The sequence below is a fragment of the Quercus robur genome, chromosome 9 (genome assembly GCF_932294415.1).
Source record: "Quercus robur chromosome 9, dhQueRobu3.1, whole genome shotgun sequence".
Lineage (NCBI taxonomy): Eukaryota > Viridiplantae > Streptophyta > Magnoliopsida > Fagales > Fagaceae > Quercus > Quercus robur.
Window position 1 is genome coordinate 24,975,062 of NC_065542.1, and position 14,208 is coordinate 24,989,269.

At 32.5% G+C, this 14,208-nt stretch overlaps 1 protein-coding gene across 1 annotated transcript; it reads right to left on the reverse strand.

Moving 5' to 3' along the window:
• Positions 1-1,135: 1,135 nt before the first annotated feature.
• On the reverse strand, positions 1,136-5,284 carry LOC126700006 (myrcene synthase, chloroplastic-like). The gene is made up of 7 exons (XM_050397981.1): positions 5,011-5,284; positions 4,658-4,931; positions 2,800-3,175; positions 2,421-2,639; positions 2,199-2,337; positions 1,839-2,087; positions 1,136-1,616 (listed from the first exon to the last, which is right to left on the reverse strand). The coding sequence occupies exons 1-7, from the start codon at positions 5,242-5,244 to the stop codon at positions 1,311-1,313; spliced, it is 1,797 nt and encodes a 598-aa protein (XP_050253938.1). The 5' UTR covers positions 5,245-5,284; the 3' UTR covers positions 1,136-1,310.
• Positions 5,285-14,208: the final 8,924 nt, after the last annotated feature.

The following is a 14,208-nucleotide window of genomic DNA, read 5'->3' on the forward strand; positions in this document are numbered from 1 at the left end:
CTTGAGTCTTCACCAACTTAATACTAAACCCAATATAATAAAATCCCACAAAATACAAAGAACAAAATTAAAGCAATTACAACACTTTTTGTTATGGAATAAAGCCAATATAAAACATAGTTGTAAATCCCAACTTTACACTTTGCATATAGGATATTAGAAAAGTAGAAAGTATACATGATAATATTAGACTGACCCAAATTCGAAGGAAAATACTTGACTTGAACTCAAATTTTTTTACCCGAAGCAAAAACAAGTTGATCCATGAATTGACCTGTTTCCTAGGGTCAACTTGGCTTTTATTTTTATTTTTATTTTAAATTTATACCTGGCAGCATGGTTGTCAAAATCCCAATCTAGATCTTACGATTTTACGATCTTACTTGCCCAAAATGATCCGGATCTTTCAAGGATTTTTGCTGTCGTTTAGAATCGTACGATTCTGAAAATCCCGTATGATCCTGATTTCTTGTAATCTTCTTTAATTTGACAAAATGCTTAGTTGGAAGCAAATGAAAAATAATATCCCAATAGTCTAAGTTTTGCTATTCTAATGTAGAGAGATAGAGTGTCAGTTGGACCCAACTAAAAAATAAAATCTCAATAGAGTGTCATGCTTTGAGGTTTTTGGCTTTTTTAAAATGATGCTTACAAATGAATGTAATGATGTATGGTAATTACATTAAATGGAACAAATTTTTGGTTTTTTGGTTTTTTTTAAAATTTTTTTTTTTTATGAATGAATGTATAATTTATGTGATTATTTAATATACCAATGAGTATTTTTTGTTTTTTTCTCAAATAATGTAGGATCTTACAATTCACGATCCCACCTACCTCTCACAATCCTACGTAAGATTTCGATTTTGACAACCTTGCCTGGTAGTGCACAACTAAAAATTATATGTCATGCCACTGCCAACCCTATTGTGCTAGCAGCATAGCTAGTCAAAAAAAAAAAAAAAAAACCACGAAGCCAAAGCTACATGTAAACTCTGCCCTATCCCTGAAGTTCATATCTCACTCATTTCAAGTATAAATTAAGTAAAATTTGTGTGCATTTTGAAATTTTGGATGTCTACTTTCAAATGAAGCAAGTCTCACTAAGAACTTCATTATTATAAAGAAAAAGATATTGACTTAAAACTCAATTCCAACCCAATTTTATTGACGCAACCTTATTATAACATATTTTTACACTAAAATTTGACAACACATCTTTAAACTAGCAAATACATCATCCAAAGGAAAAGGGGAAAAAAAATTTACTACAGGTTTGGATAATATATAGTACAATTAATAATTTAAACTCATTGATCTTTATATGGTGGAATGGGCTGAATAAGTAATGACAATACACGGTCCTTAGTTTCATGGTTCCCAGCACCATGTCCATCTCCATGTTGGTACATGCATTGGGCCATCCTTGCAAGGTTCAATGCAATTTCAATAAATGTTTCAGAGAAGGGAGAACTTGCAGCTCGGTCTTCATTCATCTTTTTCCATGTTGCACTTATCAAAAACCTTATGTGCTCACGAGCTTCTTCTTCACTAGCACCAGTTTCATTCATGTAGCACTGGATTGATTTGGGAACATCACCTCTTTTTAGCTCATCCTGAGTTTCCATATATATATAAATGGATGTTAGCCTATGAAGTATTCGGAGCATTCAAAATGAAATGTAGATAGTTCATTTCATGATCAAAATTTTATTTGTTGTATCTAATAATGTACATGTTACTTCGTTATTTAAAATTTGAAATGACGTGACATTGGATATAATTTTGTAATATTTAATCTGAAGTAAGAAATGAATTCATTTGAAAAGTTTACATACCGTAGATGTTCCAAGATCATCTGCAAGTCGTAAAATCATTGATGACCAACGGATTATGTTGGGGTACTCTTCCAAACAATCCAAGGCCTCCTTTGTAATCGGATTTGTGACAAAAAAATAAGCATGCACCAGTATAGTTGGTGCTGATATTGAAATCCATGCATTCTCAATGTATTCTTGAAGGCTCGGTGTATATCCGCTATGGTACCACTTTGCCTCTAACAAATAAGATCTACATATATCTGCCCACTGAAAATTTATGATGGAAACAATGAATTAAAGTTAGTATAACACATCATGTGTTTAGGAAAAAAATGTTAAAAGGATTAATATAGATGAATTTAGAAGTCAAGTCCATACTGCTTTTTTAAAATATCGAATGACATGGAATCCTTGTTCCTTGAGTGTATCAAAGGTCATTTCATTAATTGAATTGTGAAGAGCAATGAAACATATCTTCATATAATCTGGGAGTTCGTCTATTGCATTGATATCCCATCTGGAATTACAAAGAGTACCATCACAAGTCTATATGTCAAAGACAGCTTGAAGCAGTTAAGGTGTAGTATCATTAATACCAACCTTTCAACAGCATCTGTGAAGAGCTCAAGTTCATCCAAGGTGCCATACACATCGTAAACATCATCTATTGTTGTTATTAGTGCATTGACCTTTGTTGACATTCTCCTACAATATCCAAACTGAGGCTGAAATATTACTCCCACTGTCCATAAGAAATTCTCCATTAGTCTATCCCTCGCAAAGCTCAAATTCTCTGCAAGGCCTGTGCTCTTCCACCACCTTTGCATGAATCAAAGAAGAATATACGAATGTTAGAATTACAGAAATTTCTGCACTTTGTCATCTTCCATATTAGTCATATTAATCAAAAGTTTAAATTTTTAGACTAAAGGCTATTTAATATTTATTTTCTCATGTTTCCATGAGGTTTGATTTTTACCTTGACACTTGCTTTAGATCTTCTTGGTGGGCTGCTTGTACAATGTTGAAATCCAATTCTGCAAGCTCAAGTAAGATAGGGTTCATGTCTTGTTTGCTTCTATATATGTTAATGAACCATCTTGCTTCCGACCTAAGCATCCTCCAATGCAGTGGGAGCTCCAAGGAATGACTTATTATAATAGCAAGATTTTTATCTTTATTCTGCTTGACGTAATCTTCTAGATGTTTGATTGAGAAATCTCTTGCTTCATCTAAGATATTTTCACCTTCTATCGAAAGGAATGAGGCTTCATACAAGGATAGCATACCCATGGTATCCTCACAAAGGCATGCCTTGAACTTCCCTCTCTCATCCTTGAAACTATTGAAAATGTCTACAATGAACAACACAAAACACGACAGTTGACAATCATTAACTATATATGACATGTTTGTTTACGGCAAGATTTAGGTACAATTCCTTACCTTTCAGTTTTCCAACCAAATTCACTCATATGATTGTATTATTTAATGTGATATGTAAACAATGATACTTAGTGCCCATTTGTTTAAGCTTTTAGAAGCTGAAACGCGCTTTTTGAATCCAAATAAATAAAATGTGCGTTTGGTAAATTTTAAAAGTTGCGTTTTCTAAAAAAGCTATGTTTTCATTTGTGAAGGAAAAGCGCATTTCGCGAAAGCAGCCCTGAGCTCCATTGCAAAAAAGCGCTGGTGCGTTTCATGTTACCGTTGCGCAAATTTCCCAAAAACCCAATTTTATCCCTTTGTTTATAACACAATTTTACAAAAGAACCCAATAATGAAATCAGAACCAAAAACCAAAAACCAAAAAAAAAAAAAACCAATCTGACCCATTTTTGCCGCATGTCGTTAGCAGTGGGGAAGAGATCAAGTAGCAGTGCGGAGGAAGACAGGCGGTGGTGAAGGCAAAGTAGATCAGCGGACGACGGAAGCATGTTAAGGAAGACAGGCAGCAGTGAAGGCAGAGATCAAGCATCGATTTGACCCATTCCTCCCTTTTGGATTTCCCCCTCTATCTTCATTTGATGAGAATCAAATGGTGTGGTGTGTGTGACCTTTAAGTTTGTGTGTTTTGATGGGATAGAGGGAAAGAAACTTGCAGATGAAGTGGTAAGAGAAAAGAGAGAAAGAAAGAAGAAAAAAAGAAAAGAGCTTTGCGGCAACTAGAACGTTCTGGAGGAAGTGGTAGGGAAAAAGGGGAAAGAAGGAAGAAAAAGGAAAAGGAAAAAGAATAAAGAGAAGGGTACATGTGTGGAGGAGAAAAAAAAAAAGAGGGAAAAAGAAAAAAGGAAGGAAATACGGATGGAAAAAAAAAAGTAAAGAAATAAGGGAAAAATGAGAAATTAAAATTGAGAAATGCTACTACAATATTTTCACAATAAATTTTAAGTGATAGGTTATTATTAGTTAATATTGGTGAGAAAAAAATAATTTTTTTAGAAACTTTGAAAGTTCTTTTTAGAATAATTTTTAAGAAAGTATTTTCACAATACTTTTACAATACTTTATATATACATTGTCCTTTTTGATAATTTACCATTCAAACCACCACTTTTATAAGTGCTAGCCAAATACTCAGTTTTTTCAAAAAGTACTTTTTATCAATTTTTACCAAACACTCAGCTTTTATAAGAAGCACTTTTCTATACTGTACTTTTTGAAAACTCCACTTTTTCAAAAAGCCCAGTTTTAAAAAACTGAACCAAACTCACCCTTAATTACTAACCAAGGCAACTATTTGGTTGAATTAAATTGGGGAATCTAAGGAAGTGTACTTGACTTTACCCTTAGATATAAATATCCACTAGTAAAATCCTATTTTTTTCATTGAATACCTTGAGACACACTGTATCCATGTTGTCTTAGTAGTCTAAATTTAAGAGCAGTGGCATATAAATTCTTCGTCTTCCATGTATCAATGTCACCACCATGATCATTGCTGTATAGAGCTTCTAATATTCTCTTCAGTTCTGCCTCGAAGTGATAAGATAATCCTAGCCTTTGCAAGACATCTATCAGCTCAAGTTGCTCTAAAGGGTCCCCCACTTTGTGAAGCATCATCCTCACTTGTTCTACCAACACATTAATTTGTCTAGTGCACGATTCCTCCTGCATCACAATTTTATGATTAAAAGGGTCTAATAGCACTAGTAAAATTAACAAATGAAAACAATAACAAAAAATGTACCGCATATTCACTCCTCAGTGACTGAATGTAATCATATTGCCAAATGGGAGGTTGGTAATTTGCCGATCGCCGCGAAATTTCAGGACTACTTGAAATTTTGCTGGGATGCATGCATTGGACAGAGAAAGGAACGTTACCACTTCTGGGTGTTACAAGTGAGAAAGGAACTTTACACGGGACAGGTACTCTAGCGAAATTGCGGATTGGGAGTGAGGAAAGTAGGGTGTGAGCCATTGACAAAGGTATTTGGTAATTAAAACTTACTATAGTTTTTGAGTGGAATGAATTACTTTAACTTGGACAACATATGGACCTTTATATAGATCTTTTGGAATGTTGCCATCTCTAAAGTAACATGAATTATTACTGTAAATATGTTCATATCCAGCCACGTGAAATTCGTGATCATATTAAAGAAGAATATCTCAGACATTTCTTGTAATAATTTATGTCACTTTTTATTCCCATGACACGGATAGGGCCATGTCGCTCGCATTATTAGATTTTTTTTTTTTTTTTTTTCTTTTCAGAAGTGACATTTGCCAAATGCTTTTATATTGGTAGTTTGGATTTTGGCTAAATTACATTATTATGGTAGATCTAGTTTGGATTTTGGCTAAATTACATTATCAAGTTGATGACAGCAGAATTTGGTTTACAAACGCATAATGTTTTTTCCGGCTGATAAACGTGGCTTTTGAATTGAGGAACCGACAGATTTGCTTGAAGTTTCCTTACCAACCTTTAATTGTTCACCAAGATCTCTCTCACATATAATATTTAAAATTTCAATGGTTAGAGTTGGAGTACAAGTTATCTTTGTTCTTATAATACATATACCAAATTTCCTTACAATCAGATGGTTTTTACTATTCGATTTATAAATTCATTATTTATATTTTATACATGATTTTAAAATGCAAAATTTTAAATTTTAAATTTTAAATAGTTTATAGATGAGATATATCAATCTTAGATTATCTTGAAATTTTGTAAGTCTAGAGAGTATTAAAAAAAAGGTAATCTAAATGTTAATTTTACAAAATTCACATCTAATAAAAAAAAATATCGAGTCATGTAATTTTATTTTTATTTAGAATTACACTAAGTGGAATTTAAAACCACCTATATATATATATATACACTTAAATACATACTAGTCATATACTTGTGCGAAGTGCACTCAAATTTGTCATGATTTTTCTTTTTGTCAAATGAAAGAAGGAGAAAAATATATTATATTTATAGGTCTCAAGTCCACCTCAAAATAATGTGACTATATTGTAATGGAGTATATTGAATATAGTATATATTTTATATTCATGAAAAAATTGTTAATATATGCCCATATTTATTGAACCTAGATTATGGTAATAAAGAGAAATAATACCATGACCTCATGTTCAAAACAATAGTTGGATCTTTGCATGTGAACATGATATATCATGTAATAGAAAACATAGTTTATGCTTCTGTGTAAAAGTTATGCGCAATATGTACTCTAGACCATGTATGTGTGCATAAATTATTATATATCTATATAATAACTAATAGCCGAAACGTTTGACTTTTTGTTGACCACACCTTATTGCACCATGTGGTTACATCAATTATTGACACGTCTGCATTTAAAAACATTGAACAATTGTTTCTTTTGGGATTTTAACTTACCGTTTAGTTCAATTTGTCTCACAAGATATTAACTTGAACAATCGTGCTTTTTCATTTTGTTGATTCAATTTTTAGTAACTAACTAACTACATAATATAAATATATATATATATATATATATATATATTAAAACAAAAAATTTTCATTGAGAAGAAAACATATGTAAGGCGTAAGGAGAGAAAAAAGAGTCAGAAATTTGAGGGCACTACAACCGTCAAGCAAGCATTGGCCAGCATCCCACAACAAGAATTGGTAAAGGTATTCTGAATAGACAAATTTAGATTTGGTTATTTTGGTTAGATTGATCTAACAGTGTCTGTGATGATTTTAGATTTTTGGTCTCTCTCTTATTTTTTGTTTTTTCTTTACTTTCAGATTACTTCTTTGTTTTCACCGGCATCCATCGGCGCATTTTGCTCTGCATCTTCTTCTATACTTTCTCCCTCCCTCTCTCTCTTTTTGTTTTTCTCACTTTTTCATATGAAAGTTGAAACTAGACTCCTCAGTAAAAGACGTGAAGCCTTCAAATCTACTTTTTGACAAATGTGTAGCCATCGAAAGAGGATAATACAGAATTTTGATTAAAAGATAAAGTAGAATGAAATATGATAAGACAAAAAAGGAGGAAATAGGTGGAACCGTGGAAGGGATAAACTAAAACAAGGAAAACAAATTAAAATTAAAATAATAGTGAATGCCTGGAGCCATGGAGGACAATAAATGAGAGTTGAAATATGGGCAGATTGCAATATTAGAAAGACACACATTAGGATTAGGATTAAAAAAAAAAACGTATCAAAGTAAAATTCAAAACCAAATAGAAAAAGAAATCCCTCTCTCTTTGGGACATTTCCTCTATATATATATATATATATATATACTAAGCACTCTCAATCTCTCGCTTTCTCTTTGAGTGTTCTATTCTCTCAGTCGAGGTAAAAATTCTCTTATTCACGCTTTTGTTTTTGAAATAGTTTTGGCATATTTTGATTACAGCTTTAGCTTCTTAGTTGGTTGTTTATTTCAATTTTGTTTATTATTGGTGTTATTTTTATTCTTGGTGTGAGTGGATCTATGGTTTAACATTTGTATTCAAAGCTAATGTCTTTCTTTATATTTGCTTTGCAAAGATTTTATTTTATTTTGTGCCTATGACTGTTTATGGTTCCTTTTCATTGTTTAGAATTTAGAACCAATAAATCTTAATGCAGTTTTTCTCTAAATAAATAAATAAATAAAAATCAAACCAAACCAAAATTTCTAGGACGGTGCTTTGATGTATACTTATAAAATATTGACTTTTTGATGAGGACAACTCTGATTTGCTTTTTATGTTAAAAAACTAAAAATTAAAAAAAAAAAAAAATCTCTACACTTTTATTTATTAAATTTTATGTTAGAATATGTTCATGAACTGCGATTTTTAGAATATGTTCATGAACAGTGAGGTTTTGAGGTTTGTAAGATTTGTTGTTGAAGTTTTTTTGTTTTTGTTTTTTTTTTTTTTTTGAGAAACATATTTGTTGTTGAAGTTTGTGAAAAGTATTTGGTTCTGATTTTTTTTTTTTTTTAAATTACCATGAATATATGTAGATTTGAATTTTGATTTAAATTATGAAATTTGTTATTAGTAATTCCTCTCTTTTTGTTAAATATGGTCATGAAACAAGCTATAATTAATTGATTAATGGCCAATATGATTGACCAAGAATTTAATATCACTTTACTATCAATTCATTAATATTAGAGGGTCTCTCTCTCAAAAAAAAAACAATGGTTAATTCAGTTTGATTTTTAGACAATTTCCTAATTATATTGAATTTTTTTTTTAGAATACTAAATATTTTTAATAATAGGGGAGAAGGTCTTAAAGAAACTTACAGTGATCTATATCCAAATATAGATTGTGTTTAAGTAGGATATATAACAATGTATAAAGAAATATATAGCAATGTATAGATACTATAGGCAAATATTATGCACCTCTTTGCAAGGTAATATATGAACTTAACTGAAAATTTACATTATTAATATTATTATAAAAAATGTAGAAAAAGTTCTTATTAAGTATATTTTTTAGAGGATACTTAAATTTCATGAATTTTAATACATTCTAATACCATAATTTTGTGAATAATTTATTTCGGATCTTACTTTTAATAGTTTTCCCGTGCATCGCATGGGTTAGCGACTAGTATATATATATATATATATATTTTTTTTTTTTTTTTTGAGAAGGAATGCAGTGAACTTTATTAAGAAAAAACAGCCATATCAGCTAGTACAAGAGAAACAAAGGGTGGTGGAATAGACTCCATCCACACCAAAAAATCAGAAATACAAATGGAATGTCTCACTAAATTATACGCTATCTTATTACCTTCTCTTTTTACATGAGAATAAAGTAATTGATTAAAAAACACTAGCATTACATCTGATGTCATCAATTAATAAACCAAGGGAAGACAGGCAAGGGCTGTTATGTCTCAAGGCATTTGACAACACCTGAGAATCCGTTTCCAGAATAGCTTGTCTGAACCCCAACTCGGTTGCAAACTCAAGGGCTGAAGAAGCTGCCAGTGTCTCAATCTCCAGGGGAGTATATTGCCGTGGCAGTAACTTAGGCATGGAAGCCATGACCAAGCCGTTACTGTCCCGGATGACGACACCAATGCCCGATTTCTTTTGTTCCTTGAAAGTAGCCCCGTCGCATAAATTATTATATTTGATTTGTCATTATTGAGGGAGATATCATATATATAAATATATATATATATATATATATATTTGTAATAGGAAAAACTTAGAGAAAATCCATTTAGATTCTACAATTAAAGTCCAATTTTGTGCCATGTGTCCTAAATTATTTATTTTTAGAGAATTTTATTTCTTAATTTTGAAGCCAAATGTGGGACCACATCATAAATATTCATCCAAGTGAATTATTGAGTACAAAAATCAAAAAGTCTAAAATTAATGAACCGTAAAAAAAACAAGAAAAAAAAGTGCTTCACAATATCAAAAATTAAGAATTGATAAATATATATATATATATTTTTAAATATGAACAATTTACATTTTCTAACTAATAATATTCTTACAAGATTTTTTAAAGACTTAACAAAATATAAGAATGACTATATATCAATAGTATTTAAATTATATATATATATATATATATAAGAATTGTACTATGCATTTTAATGTATTTCTTTTAAGTATATTCATACATATGCATGGAGTTACAAGCTAGTTAAAGATAATGAAACCTAATCCTTTTCACGGCCTAAACATAATCCTACTTGGTGTGTGTGCAAACAAAGTAATTCAAATTCTAATTGCACAAGTCTTAGTATGGTGACCTTTCTCTATTCTAATCAATTTAAAGTCTTTTGGAACATGTAAAAATCTTTTGTAGTTGAACATAAGAAAAAGCAGAAGAGAAATATGGATTACAATGAGTGGGTGTACGTAAAAGTTAGATTTTAGAGAGTAATTTATAAAGATCTCTAAACCTCAACAAGAGTACATTTAAACATCATTTGTGCTAAAGATTCTAAAAATGACGTATTTGTGCTTGATAGAAAAAGGAGGAACAAAGATTAAAATGAGAACAAAGACAGGAGGGTTACGTGGAAAACCCCATGACTAAGAGGTGAAAAACCACGATGGGAGTAAAGATTTTATGTTCTTATCCCTGAGAAGATGTTGTATTTCTTTTCAGAAAACCGACGTTAAATTCTTTCTGTTGTACATTTCGTGCTTTTTGTATGTTCATCTTTCTTCTCCTCTCTTTTCCTTCTCTAAGAGTACAAGGAATGTTTTTTGGTACACAAGGACAGGTGCCACTGCCAGCCCTATTGTGCTAGCAACATAGCTAGTCACAAAATTATTAAAACAAAAACAAAAACAAAAACAAAACTAAACTAAACTAAGCCAAAGCTACATGTAAACTCTGCCCTATCCCTAAAGTTCATATCTCACTCATTTCAAATATAAATGAAGTAAAATTTGTGTACATTTTGAAATTCTGGATGTCTACTGTTAGGTTCTAAGACTTTAGAAACTAAATGTATTAAAACTTCAATTTATATTGTGTTGGCAAACCATGATCAAAACATAGAGTCTAGTTTTAGGCTTGCTCAAAGTGTGTTTATTTGTAAAATTGGAATTGAGTGATTGCAAAATTTATTGGACTAAATCTGCAAGACTCGATCGATAGAAAATTAGACTCGATCGATCAAATCTCATGCAGATTTATTTTTCTGCAGAATTTCCAATTTAGCCCAAGCCCATATGACATGTAGGGTTTTATATTTTACTCCAAGTATAAAAGGAAAAACTCTAACTATGTTTTAGAGGTCTTTGATGTGCTGTGTTTTGAATCTCTTGTGAGATCTAGAGGTGTTTATCTTCATACACACTTAGCATTATTAAGATCAAGATTCATGTCAAGAACTTGGTGATTGCTTCAGTTGCTACATAAAGAACTTAAAGAAGATCTGAAACCTTTGAGTAGAGTCTCAAAGTCACAAGTGGGAGTACTTGTGGTTGCAGTGGATCAAGAAAAGAAGTAGTCCGTGGACTTAGAGCTGTCACATGGTCGTGGTAGTAAGTTTTCTACTCGAGATAGCAATAGGATGTTAGTGGTCTCTATTGTACAAACTTTAATTCTTTCATAGTGAATCTGTTTTACCTTGAGGATAACTAGATTAAATCATCCCCAAGTTTTTTACCAATTTAGTTTTCCTAGGTTATCATATCATGTGTTCTTTATATTTCAGTTTTATTTACATGATATGATTTTCTTGTGTTAACCTTGATCTGAATAATTTATCTAAGTAATCACTTGGCTAAATAACTAGGTTAAACAACTTGTATTTTAAGGGGTCTAAAAACGTACAAATGGTATCAGAGTAGGTTAGTTCTTGTGTTTAGATCTTTTGATCTAAGAGTTGATCCTTGACCCCTATTGTCATGGAACACGGTCACTCTCTTGTGATCCGACCTCACTTTGATGGGAATAAGTAAGGATGAAAGCGTTCATACTAATGTGTAATCTCTCTTGATGAGATTGCCACATGTAAGGATTGTAAGGTTGAATTTAATCAACCATCTTGTTAGCTTTATTTCGTGTCAAATTTGCTTGTAATTTAGCACTTAGTAACCCTGTGTTTAGGTGAGAATCATGTAAGGGTAGTGTGTGAGAAAGTGTGAAGAAATGCTCAAGACTGTGCAGTGAAGCAGGGACTCATGGCTGGATCTCGCGGGTGGCTCACGGCTTGAAAGCCGTCAGAAGATGCACACGAGTGAAGCATGCAGAGAAGCTGAACCGTCATGCCAGCTGTAGCACTATAGGCAAAATGTCCAGACTGGCCATTCAGTTAGCTCACGGCTTGAACTCGCGACTCAGTCAAGTCGCCAGTCCACTCTGTTATGGAAAAACTGACTCTTTGCATTCCTTTCTCACTCCAGTATAAATATCTCTTATACCCATGAAATATAGAGAGCTTCTAGAGAGAATTTTAAGAGAAAAACCCTAGAGAAAAAATAGATTGACTCATCCACAATCTTTACATAGTGACTCTTCAAATTCTTCAACTCTCACCCTCTCCATTGTTACATCCTTGAGAGGTACATTAGCCAAAACCTTTTCTCATCATACCCATATCTGTGAGAAGGTTATTTTGGTGCTTGGGAAGCAGTTAGAAAGGGACCAATTCATATTGGTTGATGCTATGGGTTATAGCGGAATCCAATAAGCTAAAGAATACAAAGGTTCGGCGTAACCTCGTTGGAGTAAGAAGCTTGGAGGGCTTAGGTACACTGGGTAGATTAGGCTTGGAGGGTTTTCTGCTGTTCATGTATCCCAACTTCATTCTTTAGTATATTATTTACTGCTTGGAGGGCGGCAGAGAGCTTTTACACCGAAGGCTTCGGTTTCCTCTTCAATAACACATCGTTGTGTCGTCCTTGTGTTTGCATCTCTCTTCCCTTAATCTTTGCTATTTAATTTCTGCTGTGGATGTGATTTTATTTGATTTAGATTGTTTATCAAGTCTGTTATAAGCTTATGTTCATTTTCTGCACATATATTGTTTGATATTAAGCTTGAATTGGTAATTTGTAAATTGGGAGTCTAAACGTTTAAGGTGTTTTATACACTATTTGAACATTTAATTGGTATCAAAGCAGGTACACTTGTTGTGGTTTAAATACCTAAGTGTGATCCTTGACCCCTTGTGTTATTTACCATGGATAGTGCTCTATATGCCTCTATGCATGTTTTGGATGTTGAAGAATGTAACATGCCACGTGTTTGTGATAATGTTTCTATGAGTGATGATCCTCATGATTGTGATGCTATGTTACATGAATCTTTGGGTGTTGTTGATATTCCTAACATCAAACTCTTTAAGAAAAAGGCTAAGAAGTTTCATAAGGATTTGAGCAAATTATTTTGTGAAAAGAATGATTTGATTGCTAAGCTCAATGAATCCAACAAATTGGTTGAAAGATATAAGAAACTTGCTGAAAATTCTCTTGAAAAGCTGAAAGAGTTTGAATGTTTGAATATGGACTTGGATGCTAAACTTGTTTTGTCTAACAAACTTGTTGATGAGTCAAAATGTGAGAATGAATCTCTGAAAATGCATGCCAAGTGTTTGATTGTTGAACCTATTGCTAAAAATGATGAAAATATATGTCGCAATCATGTTGTGATACCCGATTTTGTACCTATTGTGTGTTCTACCTCAAAAGACAAATCGGTGTACATTCCTCCACATAAAAGAAATCAAAAGGTGGAGAGAAAGGCTATTAAGTCAAAGCCTCCGTTTAGATCTCAAATTAAGGTTTTGGATGGATCTAAATTTGTTTCAACTTGCCACCATTGTGGTGTGATTGGTCATATAAGACCTCAATGTCGTAAGTTGAAGAGAAAACAAAATTGAAAGTTCAAATAGTGTAAAAACACCCTTGAACATTTAGACCCCCAATTTACAAATTAACCAATTTAAGCTTTATGTCAAACAACTAGTGTGCGGAAAATGAACAAAAGCTACAATATAGAATTGGAAAACTATCTAAGCCAAATAAAAATCACAACCCACAGCAGATAATAAAAGGTAAAGATAAAAGGGAAGGAAGATGCAAACACAAGGACAACACGCGATGTGTTATCGAAGAGGAAACCGAAGCCCTCGGCGTAAAACCTCTCCGCCGCCCTCCAAGCGGTAAACAATCCACTAGAAAATGTAGTTGGGATACATGGACAGCAATAGATCCTCCAAGCCTAATCTACCTAGTGCACCTAAGCCCTCCAAGCTTCTTGCTCCAACGAAATTGCGCCGAACCTTTTTCTTTTCTAACTTCCCGGATACTGCTACTTTACCATAGCATCAACCAATATAAATTGGTTCCTTCCTAACTGCTTCCCAAAACACCAAACAGCCCTCTCACAGTAATGAATATGGTGAGAACAAGGTTTTGGTAAAATGCCTCTCAAGGATTTGACAATGGAGAGAA